The following is a 23,497-nucleotide window of genomic DNA, read 5'->3' as shown; positions in this document are numbered from 1 at the left end:
ATGAATCGGCCCTGTGTGCTACCCCCAGGGGTAGCTGAGCAACCAACACTCCACAATCTGTGAAGAAATTTACTTTATTGGAACGCTAAGGTTGCAATTTCGAATGCCCCAATGCTAGGAAATGCAAACATCAAGGTACTCATAGTAAAATGCACCCCACCCCCCATTCCAGTATTCTGTCTATGACGTTACCAGACGCTTCATAGGAGTGGATAGGAAACCCTTTAATGGACAAGTATGGCAGCAGCTGCCTGACCCCACCAGTTAGCGGTTGTCTCGTGCCCTGCAGCATGAGGGTTTGTATGCCTTTTATTCTTATTCAAGCCTCCCCATATGGATAATGGGTTACATTAAATGTCCCCCCCTTCCCTCCAAAAATCTTGCTAAGCTCTTGGCTTCAGTGACATATTGTGGCAGTGAGTTCCACTGGCTAGCTGTGCATTGTGCAAAAATTTATTTAGTCTGTTTTAAATGTGTTGCTCTTGACCGTCCCTTTTCTTCTTTTATTATTAGAGAAGGTAGGTCGGAGCGCCCTGCTTACCTTGTATATTCCTGACAAGGCTGGGGTGGAGACTTTCCTACAGCAGGCATTTATTGGGGGCAGCCTTATTGTTGTCCCCTCGCTGAGCATTGCCCTTGGACAGGTTGGCGGGAGTACTCTGCACCCTAATCGGCGTCCGCTGTAGAGCAGCGGTTGCATTAGGAGACTGTGAAATTAACTTGTTAACGAGGCTGCTGATTTCACAGTCGGGCAGTGTTACACAGGCACTTGGGTCCGATCAGGCTGATCCGGCGGGCTGTGTGTGAGCACATAGGAGTTCTTAGCGCTGAAGTGCAGTGAGCTGTTACTTGGTAGCTCAGCTTGAGTCCTGCCGTGGGTGTGAGGCGGGATATCCCAGGGTTTTCCTAACAGCCGGATTGTGTGGGGTGGAGGCAGGGCAGAAGAGGGAGTGGGTCAGAACAATAAAACCACGGCAGTTCTGTGCTGCTGGGCTGGCCTGGAATTCCAGCCCTGCTTGGCAGTTCTGCTGTAGCCTCTTGGATATGTTCACAAAAAAAAGGGGGTGAGGGGAAGAGGGAGAAGTGTTAGTGTCTAGTGTCTCTCCTGCACTGAGATCTGCCTGACACAGGGTTGGCAGGGATCAAGGTATGCCTCCCTGATTCCTCCTGGGGCATTTGCACGTGCCCCGGCCCATCAGTGTAAATTAGAGCAGCTTAGGGGCTGCTCTAGTTTATGCCAGCTGCGAATTGGTGTGGCGCTGCCATCTGTGCTTTGGGTGTGAGGGGGACGTTTGGTGTAGGTGCCAGCTATGCCACCGGAGAGCTCCCTTATGCTGGATAATTCTGCTAAGGCCAAATTTCACCACTTTGTGCTGCTTGGCATGATCCAAATAGGAGGAGAGATTCTGGGCCCGTATTTGAAGCGTTTCTGAATGAAACGAGCTAAGCCCTAGGCTGCACTAAACTAGCCAGTGTCTGTGTTGCGTTAACCCAGATTCCCCATCAAACCCGTCCAAAGGACTACAGAGTCCGGCCTGAACGTTCAGACGTGACCAGGGCTTTTGGTTGCCTCCATTGTTGGGTGCTCAATTTGAAATGCCGCCTGATTTATTGATTTAAATAGCTAAGCACCTGCCCTGGGAAAATCTTTAAGGTGTCTCACAGGCCGGACACCTACAGATCGAGTGCGCCCTACCCAAAATCAATAGTCCCTCTTGAAAATGTAGGCCCCCTGGAAGCATTCTCTTACCCCACCTCCCTCGCAGTTCAAGTAGAATGTCACACAGTAGCTGCCAAGACTTTCCCTGCTTTTGTTGATATAAACGGATGTAACCCTCGTTGCTGAACGGCCCCATTCAGCCCTGACGCTGCAAGCTTTTAAATTTCATTTTGCTTTGGTACAATGTCAACACGCCTGCAAAAGTAAAAATGGGCACCACTGCTTAATGAAATTAGGGTGTTGGTGCCAAAGGGGTGACTCTGATGATGGGGTATTCCAGTTGCCATGACCCACGGTAGGCCAGGCGTGCTGTGTTGGGTTTGGCCATACAGGGAAATGGACCGGCATAGCTTTAGTGGAATAACTATTCTCTGGTAGCTGTGCCGGTCTAACTGCCCTATGTGGGCACTCTGTTGTGCACTAAAAGTGACTTTATTCAGGAATAATCACTCCTCTCTGGAATTCTTGTGGAATAGTGGCCGTGCCGGGAGTTGTACCAGCATGGCTGTAGTGGAATAATTCTTCTTCAATTTCCCTGCGTAGACAAGCCCTCAGATTCTTGGTTTCCTGAGGACCTAGGTGAGGCGGAGATGGATTAAGGTTTTGTGGGGCCCTGGGCCAGAGCAAGTGGGGGGGCCCCTCCCCACTCCTTCCGCCTACAGTCCTGCCCCTGTTCTGCCCCTTTTGCCTGCGGTCCTGCCCGCGGTCCCACCCCCTTCCCCCGGCGGGTCGGCCCCCCTGCATGGCTCTGCAACCCTGTTTGCTCCTTTCTGCCCTCACCCACACTGCAGCCCCAAGACTGGAGAAGCTCCGTCACCCCTCTTCCCCCCCCCACTCCCCCGGGGCCACAGTGCGGAGTGAGAGCTCCCCCACCCTGATGCTGCGGCAGGGAGCTAGAGCTCCTCCAGTTCTGGGGTTGCAGCTGGGGTCGGGGCGTTGGGGCTTCCCTCGCTGCCCGGGGCTTCCCTCGCTGCCCAGCACTTCTGCCAGGGAGCGGGTGCACCCATTTTTTCTGGGCCCCCCGAATTGGCCCTGGGCACGGACCCCATCGGCCCATTGGCTAATCTGCTGCTGAGGTGAGGTGCTCACTGGACTGTAATTATTGAGATTTTCCTTATTTATTTATGTAAAGATGGGGCCAAGTGTGTAATGCAATGGGCGTTTTAACTGAATAAGGCAGGCCAAGTTTGGCTCCATGCAAGTGACTTTGGGCTTTGGCTCAGGAGGGGGTCAGGATAGCGGAGGAGAAATCGCCTCTAATCGTGGAAAGAAGAAGGTGTTTATAGTCATGGAAAGGGAGCAAGAATAGGAAGGGACGTACGGGGCTGTCTTTTGTTCTGTTTGTACGCTACCTGCTCCGTGATGCTGCAGCCACCCAAATAATAAGTAATGCCTTGCAGGGGTTAGACTGGTAATGACAGAGCTGTGATTCTGCCTCCTGGTCTAGGAAACTTACTGGTATTACCACTGGCCATGGAATGAGGTGGTGGTTGGGAGTTCACCGAGTAAGTAATGGACTACGATCCGCGGGCAGTGCCTTCCAAGGTGTAACCCCGAGTATGGATGAGGGCAAGGCCCTGCACATAACGTACCCAGATTTCAGCTTTCGGTAAAGCTCCCTGCAGGCTGCAGAACGAGCTCAAAAATATCGGCAGCAATAGGAGATGGACCGAAAGTCATAACAGTGCTAAACTGCTTTTAGTAGTCTTTTTGTAGTCTTCCAACCAAAAGGATCCCAAAGCGGTTCATCAACTGATGTACGTACCGCACGTAGGCGCTGCCTGCCGCTGAAGTGCAGCCACCTCTGGGTGCACGACAGCTGTTAAACAGGGCACACAGCAGCTTAGAGCTGGATGTGAAGAATACTGTGCCCAAATAGAAGTGCGGCAGGGATTCAGAGAGGCAAATGGAATTTGGACCGTGGCACCAGGTTTAACTTTTCTGCTCTTATGAAAAGTGTCCTGGCATCTTTAATGACCAGAACCTCCGACTTTAAACTCCATATGGAAGATGGTGCCTCCCGCAGCACAGCGTCCTCTATTGGAGTTGGAGGGCATTGATTTACAAGGAAAAACAACCAAGCATTTAGCTCTTTTAAAGTGATGATGAAGGTGGGGGGGACATGCCTACAAATGCAGAGGGTGTAAACCTCAAGGTGGGAGAGTGAGACAAGGAGGCATAACTAAGAGGCTACTCAGACTGTCAGCTCTTTGGGGCAGGGGCCATCTTCTCGATTGTACAGCGCCTGCCACAGCAGGGTCCATGTCTAGGGGTCCTAGGCGCTCCGGTAATATAAATAATTGCAATGTTAAGAGATGAAGAACAGGGGAATCTTTCTGATGGGGTGAGCTGTTTGTCTGGGGGATAGACTCTCAAGGGATGTGGGTAAAACCCCATCCCTTGGGACATTCAGAGCTAGTCTGGTGTATGGGGACAATTCTGGCTGGCCAGGGTGAGCTACATGGTGGTGGATTGGACCTGGCAGGTCTGATCCATCCCTCTGAGAGTCTCCCTATTTTCTGGTCTTTTTCCTTGTGTCTGCTTTTCACTTGAGGACACGCCACAGCAGAGGTGCTGCATGCCAGTGTGTCTGCCTCCACTTAATAGGGAAAGCTGAGATCTTCTCTGCCCCTGGTGGTGGGCTGTTAAAGGGGAGATGGAGGAGGGGTCGCGTGGCTCCTGGTATCAGAAAAGGGGCTAGTTTGCCAAACCCACATTCCTGCTTTGTACACCTGGAATTAAAATGGAGAGTTGTGGGCCAACTTGTTATAATGTGTGGACATTAATTAGCATCATGGTAATTAGTGCTTCAGTAATTTACAGTGGAATTCCCATGGGATTAAATATCTCGGCCGCGTGAATAGCTGGAGAGATCAACACGATTAATACTGTTACAATGATGGGAGAAGGATTTCAGAGGAGCAGAGCTTTTGCCATATCGGAACAGACCAGCAACTTGGCTCCTCTGGTCTCTTGTCCCTGACTGTGGTCTGTATTGGATTTCACAGTGACTTCAACATTTTGCTGAGTGTGATGTAGTTTTCCCACCACTCAGAGTGGAAGAAAGAGGGGAGGGGAGGGTTCGTGTTGAGAGGCTCAGGATCTGAACATCCAATCCAGATGGACAAATGTTTTATGGCCCCTTGTTCCCCTGCGGCTTTCCATCTGCCATGACCGTTGTGGCTTGATTCACGACACCCCTGTGCTGCCATGAGCTTCCATGTAGCTCGCCCCTCGAGTGGCTGGATGGCTGGTGTAGTGGGCGTAGCACAGAACTGGGTGGAACCTTTCAAACCTGGGAGCTTACCTGGCTTCAGCCTCTTACAAACATGAGTCAGGCCCAGGGCAATGCGGGAAAGGTGCAGCACCAGGAGAGGATTAAGGGATCCCTGCTGGTCACATGGCTGCTTGGGACAGAGTATAAAAGGAAGGGGAAGCTGGGTCAAAGGGAAACTAAGGGGTAGGATGTGTCCTCTTCACTCCACGCTGGGTGAAGGGGGGGCGGGGGAGACACCTCTCTAGGAATTATTACCCAGTGTCTTTCAGTTGATTCGCCCTCTTCTGTGGACAATAAAACCAGCCCTGAAGAAAGCCTTAAAAATGGACTGAAGCCGGGAGCTTTATTTCCCTTTCCTGGCTGGTTAAAGCACCCACTGGTTTACACCCAGTTTCAAGGAAACCTGACTCGAGGAGAAAGTACAGTTGTATGGCTGAAGCTGCTGGCAGAGACTCGGGTCCCATTCCCAGCACCACAGCTCGCTCTGTAACCTTGGACAAGTCCCTTATCTTCTCCGTGCCTCTGTTTCCCCCATCTGTAAAATGGGGGTGGCACCTACTGACTACCCAGCGGTGCCAGGCTCAGCTGGCAGGAGATCTGCAGAGGGGCGGTGTTAGAGATAAGCAGAGGGTCATTATGGGGTCTGCCTGGTTTCAGGCTTCAGCTGAGTTGGGCATTAAGCTCAGTGCTGTTTGAAACAGAAACCTGAAGCCAAATGCAGGGGATGGGTATCAATCCCATGCACATCAGTGCTGCTGGACCCCCAGCAAACACAGCTGACTCTCACTGCTCTGCCCCTATCTGCTTTGCTGGCAGACAGGGGCTTTGGTTGGGTCGTTGAGCTTTGGAGCCATGGGGTCAGCACCGAGGGGGGACCTCATCACCTGCTATCTACGCCCATGGCCGCCCTCCATGATCAATTGATTTGTTCCGCCTCCTCCTCCAGGGAAATGTGGTCCTCTGGAAACCCAGCGATGCCGCCATGCTGTCCAACTTCACCGTGTACAAGATCCTCCTGGAAGCTGGTCTCCCTCCAAACATCATTCAGTTTGTCCCGGCTGACGGAACTGTTTTTGGAGACACGGTTACAAGCTCTGAGCATTTCTGCGGGCTCAACTTCACGGGCAGCGTGCCGTAAGTGGGCAGGGAAGCTGGCCAAGGGTCGGCTCTTTGGAGAGGGGGTTGGGTAGGGCAGGGTGGGGTCATGATGCTGCAGCATCATCTGCTCAGGTGTGATGCTGCAACATAGCAGCATTTGCAGGCACTGAAGGTTAGTTCAGGACTGGGTAATGTCCCGCAAGCAAGGTGAGGATTGGGACAATCCTGATAGAAAGGAAAAAGATCAGCCCTAAGTGGGTCTCATTGTCATGTGCCCCCCACTCCCTGTTTGCTCTGGACACTTGACACCTTATGGCAGCTGTGGAATGATGTTAATTTCCAGGGCATAATGAAACCTCCCTGGATGTTACCAAAGCCCTTGCTTCTCTAGACTCCAAAGACTGTAAACACCTTGTCGTGGGGACTTCCTGCAGGGCTGCTGGTGGGCAAATCCAGACTCCCATCTACACTGTGACCAAGGGACAGGGCCCCAGTTAAAAGTGGTGGTGTAGATGGGACCTAACCTATTCCATGCAGTATCCCCTGGAGTATCCATCATTCTTTCCCTACAGGGTGTGTCTAAAGGCTGGAATGGGGGGCCGGGAGTTCCGATTCCTAGGTCCTGATTTAATCTGTGACCTGACATGTTTCTCAACTGAGGCACAGAGAGATGTTAACCCTCATCTGTAAATTGGGGGCGATATTTACTTGTCCCTCAGGGACACCGCAGCTTCCGTTAATTGCTTGCAAAGCCTTTGAAGAGCTCCTTGGGAGAGCGATGCTGTAGGAAAGGGACATGTTGTTTATTTCACATGCGCCCTGCCGACAGACATTAAAGGGATGTGAATTAGCCATGTGAGGGACTCTTTGTCCTGGTAAAGGGCATTTCAAGCAGGTGCTCCCTTTGTCCATGTAGATTTGCAAACTGGCACTCGCCTCCCAGCACTTCAGGGTAAGTTTTTCCGGCAAAGGGTTCTGCTAGCCCTGCCCGAAGTGCTGCTCCCAAAGATGAGACTATTAAAATCCGGGGCCCCCGCTAACCAGCCGAATGACATGGTCTGATGAGCATTGGGCTTTAAAGGTGGGAAGCTCATAAATTAGTATTAGTGGCTCTCTCTCCTGGTGGGAGCATATTAGCATTTTTATTGTTTTGCAGCTCAGGGGTTTGTCACAGTCAGAACCAAAAAAGAAGGAGGGAAAGTAAAGAACTGGAAGCTCCTGTCAGACTCTATTTCTCCTTTATTCTCTTCTGTGCCACTTCTCTCTCCCCTCTTTCACTATCTGTCCATCTCTGCCTTTTCGGTAGTGCCCATCCTTGGTGTCTAGGCTCTGGTTCTCAGGTTGTCTCCCCTCCTCTCTCAAGGTTATGAGCTAGAACCTGTTGAAGTCAATGGGAGTTGTTTCCATTGGCTACGGTGGGCGTTGGATGAGGTGTCTTGGCTGGAATGGGGAGGGGAAGTTTCTTCAGCTCGTGGATCTGGGGCTGTAGGACAGCCTCAAATCTTCATGGGCCTGAGAGCTGGAGCCTGGTTCCACAGCTCTAGAGATGCTCGCTCCAGTGTGTGGTGCCAGAGTGTCTCTCTCCTCCTCTGCCTTTCAGAACCTTCAAGCACCTTTGGAAGCAGGTGTCAGAGAACCTAGATCGGTACCGCACCTTCCCGCGCCTGGCAGGAGGTAATGCCCAGACTTAGCTCTCGGGGGGGACAAGAGCCACATGGGCCATGCCAGCTGCAGGGGAACGTCTCAGCAGGAATTGGGCAGCAAATTAGCCAGGCTTGTGTGGCCAGCTTGCTGTTAACTTCCATGGCTGTGCTGTATTTCAGGTGGTCTCCTACCAAACATGTGCATTTGAAATCAAACAGGTGTCTGGAGAGAGACCTGGGGAGGAGAGGGCTCCAGTGGGCGCAACAGGGAATTGTGAGTTAGGACTCCTGGGTTCTTTTCCCAGCTCTTGGAGGGAGTGTGGTTCAGTGTTCGGAGCAGAGGCCTGAAAGCCAGAACACCTGGGTTCTAGCCTCAGGACTCTGCTAGAGCCTTGCTGGGTGGGGCTGTTCATTTAACTGCTCTGGGCTGTGCTGAGCTTTAAGATGGGGCCAATTGCTCTTCAGTGCTCCGAGTTTAGGGAAGGGCAGAGGGTGGTGATGTGGACACGACAGGGGCCTGCACTCAGATCCCAGGCACCGCAGGGCAGAGTCCCCATGTGCCCAGCTACTCAGAGTGTTGTGGGGCTGTACAGGTCTGTCTCCTACATGCAGAGTAAAGATCCCAAGCAGACTCAGTTGGCTCCTGTGTTTGGGACCCCAAGGATGCTTTCCTTCTCCTGTACAGGTTAGCTATGGTCTAGCTGTGACCCAGTATTCCCCCGGCCGTCCTATTCCAGAGTGCATCCTTTTCGGAGCGTGCTCTGCCCCGGCTGAGCTGAACAGGCCGAGGTATTTAGGGACCCTGGTGCCATTTTGAGATCAGCTGTGGGAGGCCTCTTGCAGTGAACCTCCTGGGAAAAGCAGCTGGCACCTGAGCACAGCCATGCCTCGGCTTGGAGCGAGCCTGGTGCAGAAATGGCTGTGGCCGCTCTGATGGGATGCGGTACCCAACTCACTGCAGGAGGAGTTGGGTAAAGAGCAGAGGATGGGTGGTTATGGGGCTGCAAGGGATACCTGGGGCAGAGCCGGGGGGTAGGGTGCCGAGGGCTGGTTGGTGCTGTTGCAGCTATTGAGGTGGGTGGTTGGCAAGGCTCTTGCTCCATGCTGGGCATGCTCCTTTCTCTGCTTACTCAAAGGAGCCTACAGCAGATGCTGCACTCCGATTGCTCACCTCCTGCTAATGGGACAATGGTCCCTTTGCTTTGTACCTAGTAAGGGAGAAAGGGAAGAGACGGGGTGAACCCAAGGGATTGCAAGGCTGGAGGGAAGGCTAGGACTGAGGGAACAAGGTTCAAACTCCAGTTCTGCCACTGACCTGCTGGGTGACCTAGTGTGAGTCACTTCCCCTCCCTATGCCTCAGTTTCCCCAGCTGCAAAGTGGGCTTGATAATTCTGACCCACCTCACAGGGCTGCTGGGAGACACTTGGCTGGAGGTGCTGTAGAAGAGCTAGGGAGGTGGTTCCCATGTTATTGGTATTTATTCCTCAGCTGTGTCTTCGCTTAGAGCCAGCCCTGTGTCCCCAGGAGCATGGGGGCAGGGTTCATTCAGACATGTGAGCTGGGTAGGCAGACGGGTGGCCTGGCTGCTGAGGGTGCGGTGTCTGCTGCCTGTGGCTCGAGTGTTAAGCGGGACTGTACCTCAAGCCAGCTGGGGCTGGCTGTAAGTTGCTTTGTCTGGAAGCGACAAGGCAGTGACGGCTTCTCCTGTGTGGGGTGGGTGGGTGGGTCTGTGTCTTTCCTCAGAGTGTGGCGGGAAGAACTTCCACTTCGTGCACAGCTCAGCCGATGTGCCCAGCGTGGTGAACGGGACCCTGCGCTCGGCCTTTGAGTACAGCGGCCAGAAATGCTCGGCCTGCTCCCGCCTCTATGCCCCCGACTCGCTGTGGCCCCAGATCAAAGAGAAACTGTTGGAGGAGCACAGGAACATCAAAGTGGGAGACGTGAGTGGAGCTGCTGGGCTTTGCGGCTCAGCGGGTGGCTGATGGGATTAGAAGCTGCAGTAGCCGGCTGCTAATTCCTATTGAACCGAGCTGTTTATCCACTGGTTCTTCCCCCCTCATCTTTTTAGTGATTAGAAATTAACTTGTAGCCAGCACTGCGGAGGAACGATTGTAAGAAACTGTTAACGCCACAGCGTAATTGAAAAAGGCCGGCTGCTCCCTCTTAGGGGTGTGGGGATGGGAGATATTAAAGAAGGGACAAGTGTCACTTGGGGGATTTAGATTCTCTTTCTTCCTCCTCCTGCCTTCTGAGCTACCTGCCTGGCACTCAGAGGCACAGAGGCCTGTGGAGCGAAGAAGCCTGCTCACTCTTTCACCGGCTCCCCTTCTTCCCTCCACAGCCTGCCCAGGATTTTGCCACGTTTTTCTCGGCTGTGATCGATGACAAGGTAAGACCAGTCCCCTGCCCCAGGCCCCTTGCTGGCTTGACTGCTTGAGTCCCTCCGGAGGGTGGGCCCTGGCTGCTAGGGGGAGGCTCTGGCAAGCACTGCTGTACGCAGGTGGGCCTTTTGGCTTGCCTAAGTCTGATCTCCTAAGCCAGCTTTCTTGCTGCTCCCCAGAGGTCTTGCGTGGTTTCTCCAAGCCGGCCACACCCTCCTGAATATTGATTATCCCTTTGGCCTTGTCAGGGGCTGCACTTCCTCCCCTTCCGGCGTTCCAGACGTTGCTGAGGTGGCAAGTGCTGTCTTAGCTTGTGGGCAGGCAGGTGGCTTTTTGGCTGCAAATCTCGCTCATCCACCTCCATCGCAGAGAAGGGACCTCTGCAGCATAGGGCCTGCCCTCGCTGTCAAGGCTTTGGGCAGCCCCTTGCTGTGCCTGGCCCCCTTGTTGGGGACAGAGTCTGTCTCCCTACTCTGTCCTTGCCCCAGGGTGTGGCCAGAGCACTAGCCCTCTGAGACTGCAGTTGCTCATCTTTAATACAGAGGTGTGGCTGGCCATGCTACAGGTCCCAGCATGCAATGCTCCACTTTGCTAGTAGTCCTTGGCTCTGTGTCTTCTGTTGGTCATGTCTCCGGGGCCAGCTGCAAAGTGTACATGGCTTTGGGTTTCTAGCCAATTCTGTACAGCCCTGCCTTATTGCACGTGCACCTGTCTGAGACTGCTGTCCCCAGTGGCCGTCCGTAAGGACAGTTGTCATGATTTTGGCCAGAAGGGGTCTAGGGATGCTCTTGGGACATCTTCCCGGAAGCAAATCCTGGGGCATGCAGTGAGGTGCGAACCCAGTGCTGCCTAGAAGGCAGCTCTCTGGCGCGTGGCTTCATGTGCTGCAATAGCTCGTCTGCCGCTGATTGATCCTGCCGGCAGTTCTTAGGATGCAAGGGAGCGAGGAAACGAGTCAGCCCTCATTTACCGGAGGGCCGAGGCCGCTCCATGGCTAGTGTTGCCGATGGGCAATGCCCCTTTCAGACTCCTCCTTGCACTGTGGTTTTCAGTCTTTTGCACGTATTAAGAAGTGGATCCAACACGCCAAGACGTCGGCCAACCTCAGCATCCTGGCAGGGGGGACGTGCGATGACACTGTTGGGTATTTTGTCGAGCCATGTATCGTGGAAAGCAAAGACCCAAAGGACCCCATCATGGAAGAGGTGAGTATCCCTTTTCTCTCCTGCGGGGGTCTAGGTTGAATTGACAGCAAGAAGAGCAGGAAGAATAGCCATTGCAGAAACACAGGTCTTTGAGAGAGAAAAATCTTAGCCATCTAAGCCAGAGATTCCCATCCTCTAGGACTGATCCCATAGGATCCCCTCCCCTTAATGAGTAACTGCACTCCTCCTCCATGCGTGTGTTGCTGCCTCCTGCCTAGACTGTAGCCCTCCCATGGGCCTTGAGGTGCTCACAAGACTGGGCCTCAGAGCAGCACAAGCTCCATGACGAGCGTGCAGTTAAATAGGAGGCCACCGGCGCAGCGTGGTAAGGGGTGCAGGATTGTTCCCCACGCTGTCTTTCCCGGTGCCTTAGCTGCTCAAGTGACGGGGCAGCCACAGGTTCCGGGAGGGGCCGGTTGTATATGCTAGGAAGCCCTTCCTGATAGCTAGTGGTCATTCCACCACTCCTCTTGGCTCACCCTCGTGATGGACGGAAACCACAGCCAATAAAGAGCATGAGGGCTGTGTCTGTGTTAAAGGCCAGCTGGGCAGGCTCCTCAAAAGCTTCTAAAGCCCATTGAACTAAAGGAGAAGCAGCAGCCTTGTCCCAGCAACCCGTGCTTCAGCCTTATCCCAAGCCCGTTCTATGGGCATGGGGTTAGGGCTGGCTACTGTCATGCTTAGCATTCCTCTCCCACATGCTGCCACTAACTAATGCAGCTCAGAAGCAGGGGCTTACCAGAGGGCCTTTTGGGGTATGTCTACACAGCAAAGAAAGACCCACGGCTGGCCATTGCCAGATGACTTGAGCTCTGTCTACAGCTGTTTCATTGCTGTGTAGACTTCCAGCCTCAGGCTGAGCCCGAGCTCTGGGACCCTCCCACCCCGCAGGGTCCTAGAGCCCTGGCTCCAGCGCAAGCCCAGATGTCAACATAGCAATAAAACAGCCCCACAGGCAGAGCCTTGCAAAGCTGAAGCGACTGGTAAATTGCTGTGTAGACATAGCCTTTGACAGCCGTTTCTTTTCTTCATCCTCTGCTTCTCATGCAGTCCTATAATTATTCACTGAGGCAGAATTGCTCTGATCCTCAGCTCGGAAGTGTGTTGGGGAATAGCTTTAACTCGCATTCATCCATTCAGGCTGGGGAGGACAGGGGGCATTGTGTGGGTGGGAGCCTGGCCCAAGTACTATGTACAGGACCCTAAACACCTTAGATAACAATGAAGGCGCACCGCTGTCCCTGGCAGGAACTCGAGGGAACTGCCTGTCAAGCAAATTCTACATGTGAGCAGCCATGGGCCGGGAGATGGTGCTCCGCCTTCCCTGCAGGAGTTGATTGTGCTCCTCCTGCTTTCACAGTGCTGCTTATTTCTCCTATTTCACACTGGCTATTTGCTCAAGTAGCTGGCGCTGCCATCAATAACAAGCAGCAGTTGTGGGCCCCCGCTCACAGGCGCACACACTCGGCTGCTCCTGCCCTGACCGCCTTTATTTTGCTATGCAGGAAATTTTTGGCCCAGTCCTGACTGTGTATGTCTATCCAGAAAAGCAGTACAAGGAAATCCTACAGCTCATAGACACCACATCCCCCTACGGCCTCACAGGGGCAGTGTTCGCCCAGGATAAGTAAGTGTCCGAATTCTCACCGCCCTAGCAGTGTGTGTGAATAGCTCGCTCTCCACTCTTTCTTTCCAGGGTGCACTAGGGGGAGAACCCTTCGGTTTCTGTCATGCAGAACCAGCATATGTATTACCTCCATTTTCATCTGCTAGAAAGGAAGTCTTGGGCCAGTGGCCCCTTACCCCTTCATGGGTAGTGCTTTGCAAAGCAGGGAGGCTCCTTGTCTGAGCCCCTTGCCCCTTTTCCCTAGAGGTTCTGAAGTGTAGTTCAGGGAGATTGTTGCTGTTTGAGTCTTCAGGGGTTTTCCCTATGTCCTACCAGCCCCAGCTGGCTTGTTTGCGCTGCCCCATGGCCATCAGAGGTGGTGAACTTTAAGTGGTGCAACTCTCTGGGACTGAATAGTACAGGAGATGGGTTTGGAGCAATGACACATTTCACATCTGGGGTTGAGCCCAGCCTAGGGCAGCAGTAACTAAGAGTTGACCAGCTTTGTTGTCCGCCTCAGCGCAGAGGCCAGGGATTGACTGGGCCCTGCAGAGTACCCCAGGAATGTTGAATCTTCAAGGACAGAGCAATATTGGCAGGGTGGGGTGCTTTGCTGGGATTAGATATTAGGCTGGGACATCGGGCCAGCACTGTGTTCTCTCGCACACGGTATGAGGCCAGGAGGCCCACAGCAGATTGAAAGGATGATGATGCACTGAGCGTGGCCTCCTCCGCTGTGTCACTGTTCCCCCATCTCTCCTAGGAACGTCATCCAGGAAGCGAGGATGCTTTTGAGGAATGCAGCTGGCAACTTTTACATTAATGATAAGTCGACTGGTGCAATTGTGGCCCAGCAGCCATTTGGGGGCGCCCGTGCCTCAGGTGAGAGTGCTGTGCTGGGGCAGATGTTCACGTGAGAGGGGTGTGAATGGTTCCTCTCTGGGGAGGAGGGAGCAGGCCTGGGTTCTACTCCTGGCTCTGTACCGCCATCTCCTCAGCTGGGGGATGGGGATCTCTCTACAGAATCTCCTGCAGGGCAAAAACTGGAGTCTGCTCCCTACTGGGGAATGACGACTCCTTCCCGTAAAGAGCCTTTCCTGGCTTTCCAACAGGAACCAACGACAAACCTGGCAGTCCCTCCTACCTCCTGCGCTGGACGTCTCCCCAGGCCATCAAGGAGACCCACGTGCCCCTCGGAGACTGGAAGTACACATACATGCAATGATCGCGGCCCAGTGCCTTCCATGCTGGGAGAATGGCCTCTTACTACTGACTCCAAATGCAGAGCGTAGTGGCCGATCTCATTTCCAAGCTACGGCTCTAATAGTATTTAAAGCATTTTGTTTTTGCAAACACAATTTAACAGACTGTTACCCAGCAACAAGAGCAGCCCTTGTGATTTCTCAAACCTGATGTAGAGGATTAGTCTAAGGCAGGGTTCTTCTGTAGGCTGCAGTTTGTTCACGGTCCTCTAGCAGGAGGAGGCTGCTCATCAAGGAAGCCAGGAACCTCAGAACTACTAGACTAGAACAGGAATACAGAAGCAAGAACCACAGGCCTGAGAGGAGAAACATTCTGGAAAGAATGAGATAACTGGGATTCATGCTGATCTGTGCTAAACAAATCCACTAAGCTTGCCCTCCCAAAGTCCCATAGAATCATAGAGGAGCATGCCTTTGGAGATGTTCTTGTTCATTTCTCCCCCTACATTGGTCTATGCATGATTGTGGTTTTCCATCTAGATCTCAGGGACAGAGTGTCTCCTGCTGCAGGTATGAAGCCAGTGCCCAGTCTGCCATTGGAGAGGGAACAAATCATGTTCTTTAAAGGCCATACGAACACTTAATTCTCCACGTGCTGCAGTGTAAATCTACCCTGCACGGCACTAAGTGTCTGTGTGGACCTTGCTGCTGCCTGCTAAAAATTCCCTACCGTGCTTTAATCCAAGTGGGGTAGATCTAAGCTCCCTAGGAAACTTTTAGTGTATGGTAAATTTACATCCCAGCGTGCCATCAACAAAGTGTTTGTGTGGACAAGCCGTATGTTTTATCATCAAACACTGTAGGTGATAAAATGCCTTGCAGTCACACTTTGGCTGTAAAACCCTTGCGAAGTTTAGAGGGGAGACGCATTTAGGGAACATAATGCATGAAAACAGCAACTGAGCTGGGACTAGGCAGAACCCTTGTCTTCCAACTCTTGTCCATCCTTTTTCAAAAGCAGCCTCTAACACCCATATCCCTCTCCACCAGAATAGGGACAGATTTTGCTTTCTCCCGCTGAACTGAGATTCCTGAAATAATCAATATGAGGCATACAGCTCTTGCTTTAGAGCAGATAATGGCATTAACAAGATGGGCTTGCCCCTGTTACTTTCAGAGCTGTATTATCTTCTAAACACTTGTTTTTAGTTTAGTGCATGGGCCATGTTACAAATCATGCTTGTTAAACTTCATTTTTAAATTGCTTGTTGGTTAAGAATTCCTATTCTGGGGAGTGGGGGGAAACGTATGTGAACTCTGGCTTGAATTGATCCCGAGAGCTACACCTTTGGACTCTAGCTGTGCACTTTCCCAGAGTTCCTTGCTGTTAAGATCAGAGGCTGTGGTCTGGCTTAGGCTGTAGTTTGAATCGCGTCGTGACAGTAGCTCTGTTTTGCATATCGTACTGAGGGGATGCTGTTGTTGTGCATTCCTCATGGCTATTTTGCTGTTAAACCTCTTGGTTTAAAACCGGATTCAGTGCTAGCCCCATGTTTCACATTAGTACAGCCCCTGGCTGTGCTAAGCCAAGCCAATGGCAAGGGTTAGCCATACAAATACTTTGCAATTGCGTCAGTAATAGGTGCATTAAGGCTTTTTAGGTCTGGGATTCACTAGCCCTTTGACAGCTATCCAGCTGGGCAGGCTCCTCCAAGCTACTCCCTTGTGAGGTTACCTGAATGGATCCTGAGGGCATCTCCTCTTCCCTGGTGTGGGTCTCATGTTAGTAACAAGTGGGTGGCAGCAGCAGGAATCTTATCGGCTGCTCGGAGGGAGAGAGATCTGATCACAATGTTAAGAGTCCATTTTTCCTCTGTTGGGCCTTAGACAGCAGGCCATGTGTACAGTGAACACTCCTGACTGTCTGTTCCTGTACATCATGGGTAACGCCTACCCACCTGTTCTGAGGCACAAAACTGCTCTAAATTGCAAATGCTACTGCAGTCTTATTAGTAGGTTCTTACACCATGTCCACTGAGCTCTCTCATCCAACTTTCCACATCCTGATTGGACAGGACAGTCTAACTTCAGTTCTAATTTCGAATGTTCCTTCAATAGCAAGCTGTTACGGTTGACAATTCCCGCAGCCAGAATTGTGAAACTGTAGATGATTGACAGTACAGCCGTTAATTGTCTGAGGTGTACAGTCAGTTAAATGTTAACCTCTACTGTGCCTTGGCTAGTATTTAGCTTTCAGGTCAATAACTGGTCACTGCCACTGAAGTCAATATCCACTTATTACAAATATCAAATGCTGAATCATGAGACAGGTAAGCTGTTACCATATCTTAGTTACACAGACTTGTATGCATTTTAAAAGGAAACTGTTGAAGCAAAGGTTTGTTAATGACTGATTCTACGAGCACTTTTTGGTTCTAACTGTGTAAGATTGAAGGAGTCTACTGTATTTGAGGCAAAGAAAAACATTTCAGGTACTTATTTACCTTTTATCATTGTGTAACACTATACAAAAGTAATAGACAAGATTAATCTGTACCAGGATGCACAATAGCAACAAGGTTTTGCATATTAAAATAAATCAGTAATTTATCCAGTAAATACAAACATTCATGTGATTGATAGCTGGAGCTACTCTATTTTATATAGGCTTGTGAGATAAGTTTGCATAACGCTGCTGGGGAGGATAAATTCTCTTCCCCCGATTCTGCATTTAGTGCTTTTCTACACAGCCCCACAGTACGGCCTACAGGGGTGTGAACTGTCACACACACTAAAGTTTAGTGCTGTAATTACCCCATGTAGATCTTGCTAGCATGAACTAAGAGAGACCCAGTTGGCGTTAGTGTAGGGCTGTTTTAAATGGACTATGTTACAGTGAACTAAGTCCCTTTTAGTTCGTGCTAGCAGGGTCCACAGGGGGCACTTACAGTGCAAAACTTCAGTGTGTGCTGCAGTCTGCACTGTGGGGTCATGTAGACAAGCCCCTTAGAGCATGTCTACATTGCAGTAAGATACCCATGGCTGGCATGTCTCACAGGGCCTGTTTAATTGGGTCCAGCCCAAACCCAAAAGTCTACACCACAATTAAACAGTCTCTTACGCTGAACCCCGTTTGCTGAGTCACCAACCACTAGTTTTTAACTGCAGTGTAGATGTGCCCTTGGTGCTGAGTGACTTGGGTATCTCTTCTCCCAGCTCTTGACCTGGCGAGGATAGCTGAGAGGCAGGTTTCACTCCCTTCCTAGCAGCTCTCCCTCAAGTGCTCACTATAGAATCTACACCCTACCTCTGCCTGCTTCACAGCTTGTCCTAACCCTTGTTCCTTGTTAAACTTAGATCAAACTGCTGCATTAGCTCAGTCGCCCCCTGCTGTCCCAGCCCTACGGCTTCTAATCCTACCAACTTCCTGTTGCACTGGGTGTAGTTTCCCTCATTTTATCCCATTCCTGCATATGGGATAGGAGATGACCTGGCTTTGTACCTCTTAAAAACCAGTGAGCTTTAAAAGGCCAAAAGCTTTTAAGCATGGAATGACCCTCTTGGTATAACAGGTTTTTCCTAGCATAAGGATGAAATAAGTAGGACCAGTCAGTCCAAACAACCACCCTATCATGCAAGAAAGCACCTGGATTTGTGTTAAGTTGCAAACTCCATCCTGCTTCAAGCAATCCTGCCCCAGTTTGGAAGCCAGATGAAACTCATCAAGTTAGCTAGAGTGCCACTTTGATTTTCTGGGGGTTCAAAGGAACCGCATTAACAGACTCAAGTGGTGGAAATCCCATGGATCAAAACCAAAGAGGTCACTGGCATAAAACCCTGTGGATGCAAACAGAGCCACTGCCCCAATAAGCAGCCTGTCCCCTGTGCAACTCACTCTCCTGCCCAGTGTATTGCCGTGGTAGTGACGGAGACATGTGAAAAACAATTGGCTTTTGTTTTCTTCCTTCCCAACAATACATGAATGTCTTTCTAATATTAGAAACTGCTGCTAAGAATCCCTTTATGTTTGTCACCTTGCCACACAACAAGGAGAAGTAATAAAATCTTGTTTAATCCTACCCTCCAGTTTGCCCATTAACTCTACCTTCCCTCGCCAAACATCAGGCTTGCGTGATCTGTAATGGCAAATCTCCACTTCCAAAAGCTGCAAAGGGAACTAGCATTTTCATACTCTTATTATAAGGAGCTGGGGCTCCACTTGGTTGATTTCTTCTTAGTAATAATTTGAATGCTGTTGTCTACACAAGAATGTAGTCTGTATCCTGTTGATGGCATGTTACCAAAATGGGTCTTACCTGAAATGCACTGTACAGAGAGCAATGTTGATCAGACAGAAAGCTGAGTGGGTGACCAGGTTGTTCAGAGCGGAAGGACTTCAGTTTACTAGGTCATTGGTCTGGCTGATCCAAAAAGCTGTGAGTGTTCACAAATGATTCACTGGTTGTGTTCGAGTTGGATCGCTCTTTGCTGCAGCTCAACTCAGGCTGAACACTGCAAGATATTTTCAATGTGAAAGGTCCCCGCTACTGTCGCCTCATCTGCATGGGAGAATGTATAGTGTTGAGGGATGAGAATAATATTCAGAATGGGGCAGGTACTGCTAATAAAAGACTCGCAAAGCACGGTCGTGGTCTGGAAAATTCTTTCCCTTGCCACAAATCTAAGTTTGGCCTGAGGGTTGGGGATTATTTCTGCCTGACCAAACGGACATAGGGCCAGTTTTTCAAAAGGTGTTTCAGCACCTAAAGCAGCAGATGGATTGAAAAATCCCACTAGGTGTCTCTCTGCCTTTTTAGGTGCTGAAATACCTTTGAAAATGTGGCCCACTAAGGGACTGTTCCTGTGAGGTGCTGAGCTCCCCCCACTGCAAGTGGTCCCTGAGTTCAAGTGGATTTTGAAAAGGCAATAGGACACCACCCCAATGCTGTAAACCAGTAACCAGTGCACTAACAGATCAGTGCCCGTGCGGTGGGTGTACTTCAGTACTTATACGAGTAGGTTCAGTTAAACAGCTCCTTTCTGCAATCCACCACTCCCCAAGTGAAAGGCAACAGGCCACCAAGCAGCCTTGATAAATTGCCATGGTTACTTTTGATGACATCATCTGTTGTTTCAGAGGGTTTGGAATCACAGAGAGAAAAATTTTAATGTTATTTACTGGGCGAATACAAGAGATGATACACCAGGCCATGCTCATGCTGGATCTTAGCCAAGAACCATCAGGGAGCATCTAACAGCTCCTTCTGGTTTTCATGCTCCTGTCAAATCCTTTCAAGTAGCATCTCACCCTTTTAATTCACACATTAGGATGATAGACGTTAATGGCACTACAATCTCTGCTAACACCTTCTCAGGATCTGGCAGCAGGGTGCTCGGTGCTTACCAGAGAAGCCGATCTGCATACCGACATGTTTCTCATCTTGTGGGCAAATGGAGGTGCCAGGAGAGCTGGGCTAATAATGGATTTATGTTTTTTGGTTCAGTGGCAAGTCTGAAAAAGATGCATTTCAGGTCAAACCAAAAACCCTGAAGTTTTCAGCAAATCAAAAAATAAAAATAAAAAGTTTTAGCTGGACAAAATGCTTTGTTTTGATTTTGACCATTTAAAACCTTAATTTCCTTTAATTTTTTTTTTGGTCACAAAGTCATTTTGTACCAAAAAAAATCAAAATGTTTTGTTTAAAACTCCTTTGATACAAGAGTTTCAAATTATTTTGGAATTTAAGGCTTTTTTTTTTTTACTGAAACTGTTTGGTGAAACTGACACAAACCACTGTGGTGTTACTGAAGCTAGAGGGTTTGCTGAATAGTTTTTTTGGTTTAAAAAAGAAAAAAAAGGTCACCAGATTCTAGGTACATGCAGTAGCTAGTCTCCCCTTTCCCTATATAAACATCACAACAGATTGGCCCACTTCTAAAAGGAATTTCACTCTGTAGGCCTGGGACCTAACTCACCCCCATACTAAACTAGCCTTGACTGGGTGCCCTAGATTATGGGGATAAAATCTGGTTTAACCCCCCCCTGAAGTCAGTCACCTAAGCAGAGAATTTACCCTAGATTTCTAGATATACTTTGTGCTCATAAAATGCCTTTTCTCCAACCATGTCCCAAATGCTGCGAATTAAATCCCAACCAGGGCTGGCTCCAGGCACCAGCTTTCCAAGCAGGTGCTTGGGGTGGCATTCAGAATGGGGCAGCGGTCTGTGGCCCGTGGAGGCAATTCGGCGGCAGCTCTGCCTCTCTTCCGGCTGCGGTGGCAATTCGGCGGCGACTGCTTGGGGAGGCAGAATTGGTAGAGCCGCCCCTGATCCCAACACCCCTGGGAGGCAGGTATATATCAGCCCATTTTATAGAGGGAGAAACAGGCTCAAATTTTCAAAAATGGTCTCTGTGTTTGGGTGACTAATTTGTGACACCAAGGGCTTGATTTTCAGAGCCGCAGAGCACCCACAGCTTCTGATGACTTTACTTGGACTTGTAGGTGCTCAGTGCTTCTGAAAATCAGATGCAGGGTGCCTCATGGGGGGGCAACCAAAAACCTCACAAAAGCCATCTTTGAAAATTTTGTGCTAAGTAACTTCCAAGGTCACATGGCACGTCTGTGACAGAGCCAGAGGAAGCCAGAGAACGGGTCCCAGTCGAGTGCTTCAACTCCAAGACCACCCTTCCCTTTAAGAATACGAATTACATTTAATTTAGCCATACAGTAATCTCCCACTTACCCAGCTCTGCTGTATGGTTAAATTGGAAGGCTCTCCTCAAAGGGCTTTAGGATGTGCTTCTCTCTGACAGTAGATTTGGTCACATTCAGACTGGAATTGTAGTTCATCTGAAAAAGAGAATGGTCTTATTGCAGTTTGTGGTGCAAAGGTGTCCACAGCCTAAAGACCATCTAGGATTCCGTCCCTCCCCCCCGCTACCCTCGGGCTGGCAGCCATAAGGTGAAGAGCAAAGACCGAACTGTCCTTTTGTTGTGTGTACAGCGCCTAGCACAATGGGGTCCTGGTGCAAGACTAGGGCTGTAATTATAATTACACGCAACAATAAACGGACATAATTCTTCCGCTCTACTCCACACTGATTAGGCCTCAGCTGGAGTATTGTGTCCAGTTCTGGGCGCCACATGTCAAGAAAGATGTGGACAAACTGGAGAAAGTCCAGAGAAGAACAACAAAAATGATTAAAGGTCTAGAAAACATGAGCTATGAGGGAAGATTGAAAAAACTGGGTCCGTTTAGTCTGGAGAAGAGAAGACTGAAAGGGGACACAATAACAATTTTCAAGCACATAAAAGATTGTCACAAGGAGGAGGGAGAAAAATTGTTCTTCTTAACCTCTGAGGACAGGACAAGAAGCAATGGGCTTAAATTGCATCAAGGGCGGTTTAGGTTGGAGATTAGGAAAAATGTCCTAACTGTCGGAGTGGTGAAGCGCTGGAATAAATTGCCTAGGGAGGTTGTGGAATCTCCATCACTGGGGATTTTTAAGAGCAGGTTGGACAAACACCTGCCAGGGATGGTTTAGAAGATAATACTTTGTCCTGCCTTGAGCGCAGGGGACTGGACTAGATGACCTCGTGAGGTCCCTTCCAGTTCTGTGATTCTAAGAGGATACTGAACTGTCTATATTTTAGTCCTAGAGGTACCTAATCTAGAATAGCAAAGCACTTTACAGGGAAGGAGCTGGCATTGCTGCTGCCTTTGCTCTGCCTGGTCCTCTGTTTGCCGACAACCTTTGGGCTCCATGGCTGTCGAGCTCGTTTTCTTTCCCCTTTCCAAAAAAAAAAAAAAAAAAAAGGAGCATGCATTTCATGCTCACACACGCTTGCAAAAGAGCATAAGAGAGATGACGCAACACATGGGACTGTTGGTAAACCGAAGTGGAACCAGATTGCTGGCAGGTAAAATTAGAACGGTCATAAAGGAGTTTTGAAAGTAAGGGCTCTGGGGGAAAGCCGACAGGCGCAGAGGAGCACACACTTTGGACAGTGACCTCCCCTAGGGAAGGATTTATTAAAGGGGATACTCTATATCCTAAAAGAGAGGAGAGCTGAGCAAAACAGACAAACGAAAGGGAGTCCCATTCACTTACATCACATGAAAGCAGACACCTAAATATTGACAAATTTTGTAAGCACTTGTAGACAAATGCTAGGAGTCTAATTACTAAGATGGGTGCTCTTGAGTGCCTGGCATTAAAGGAGGATGTTGATATAATAGGCACCACAGAAACTTGGTGGATGATGATAATCAATGGGCCACGGTAATACCAGGGTACAATATATAGGAATGACAGTAAGTCGTGCAGGTGTAGCACAGAGTCAAATATAGTCAAAATTTTAAATGAATCAAACTGTACCCTAGAATCTCTATGACTAGAAATTCCATGCATGCATGATGAGAATATAACAGTAGGAATATACTATTGACCACCTGATCAGGATGGTGACGATGACTGTCAAATGCTCAGGGAGCTTAGCGAGGCTACAAAAACAGAAAATGCAATAATGGGAATTTCAACTAGCCCCGTACTGATTGGGTACATGTCACTTCAGGAAGAGATGCAGAGGTAAAATTTCTGGACACATTAAATGACTGCTTGGAGAAACTAGTCCTGGAACCCACAAGGGGCGAAGCAATTCTTCATTTAGTCATAAGTGGAGCACAACATCTGGTCCAAGAGAGGAATATAGCTGTCCCATTCAGTAATAACAATCATAACGAAATTAAATTTAACATCCTTGCAGGGAAGAAAAAATACCAAGAAACCCACCACAGTAGCATTTAATTTCAAAAAGGGGAACTACACAAAACGGAGGAAGCTAGTTAAATGGAAATTAAAAGGAACAGTCACAAGAGTGAAATGCCTGGAAGCTGCATGAAAACTATTTAAAAAACACACAATAGAGGCTCAAACTCAATGATCTCCCAAAGGGGAAAAAAAACACCATATGAGACCCCCCCCAAAATGCCACCATGGCAAAACAGCAGAGTAAAAGAGGTAGTTAGATACAAAAAGGCATCTTGAAAAAATTGGAAGTCAAAACCTACTAAGGAAAACAGAAAGGAGCACAAATTCTGGCAAGCAAAGTGTAAAAGTATAATTAGGCAGGCTAAAAGAGAATTTGAAGAGCAACAAGCAAGAGCGACCAACACAAACAGCAATTTTTTTTAAATACCTCAGAGGCAGGAAGCCTGCCAAACAATCAGTGGGGCCACTGGACGATTGAGTTTCTAAAGGAGCACTCAAGGAAAACAAGGCCGTTGCAGAGAAGTTAAATTAATGCTTTGCAATTCTTCAATGAAGAGGATGTGAGGGAGGTTCCCACACTGAGCCATTCTT

At 49.7% G+C, this 23,497-nt stretch overlaps 1 protein-coding gene across 1 annotated transcript in view; it reads left to right on the top strand.

Moving 5' to 3' along the window:
• ALDH4A1 (aldehyde dehydrogenase 4 family member A1) overlaps positions 1-18,776 on the top strand; it is a gene marked incomplete at its 5' end in the record, with an annotated part of 29,877 nt that extends 11,101 nt beyond the window's left edge. Inside the window, 8 exon segments of the mRNA XM_084651481.1 lie at positions 5,944-6,131; positions 7,696-7,769; positions 9,483-9,679; positions 10,081-10,128; positions 11,173-11,325; positions 12,831-12,952; positions 13,695-13,813; positions 14,044-18,776. Coding sequence (XP_084507607.1) covers positions 5,944-6,131; positions 7,696-7,769; positions 9,483-9,679; positions 10,081-10,128; positions 11,173-11,325; positions 12,831-12,952; positions 13,695-13,813; positions 14,044-14,156 — 1,014 coding nt within the window. The 3' untranslated portion in view covers positions 14,157-18,776.
• Positions 18,777-23,497: the final 4,721 nt, after the last annotated feature.

This window comes from Lepidochelys olivacea (genome assembly GCF_965140295.1).
Source record: "Lepidochelys olivacea isolate rLepOli2 genome assembly, chromosome: 18".
NCBI classification, from domain to species: domain Eukaryota; kingdom Metazoa; phylum Chordata; order Testudines; family Cheloniidae; genus Lepidochelys; species Lepidochelys olivacea.
The sequence above is the reverse complement of the archived record's forward strand: the minus strand, read 5'-3'. Positions and strand labels throughout refer to the sequence as shown.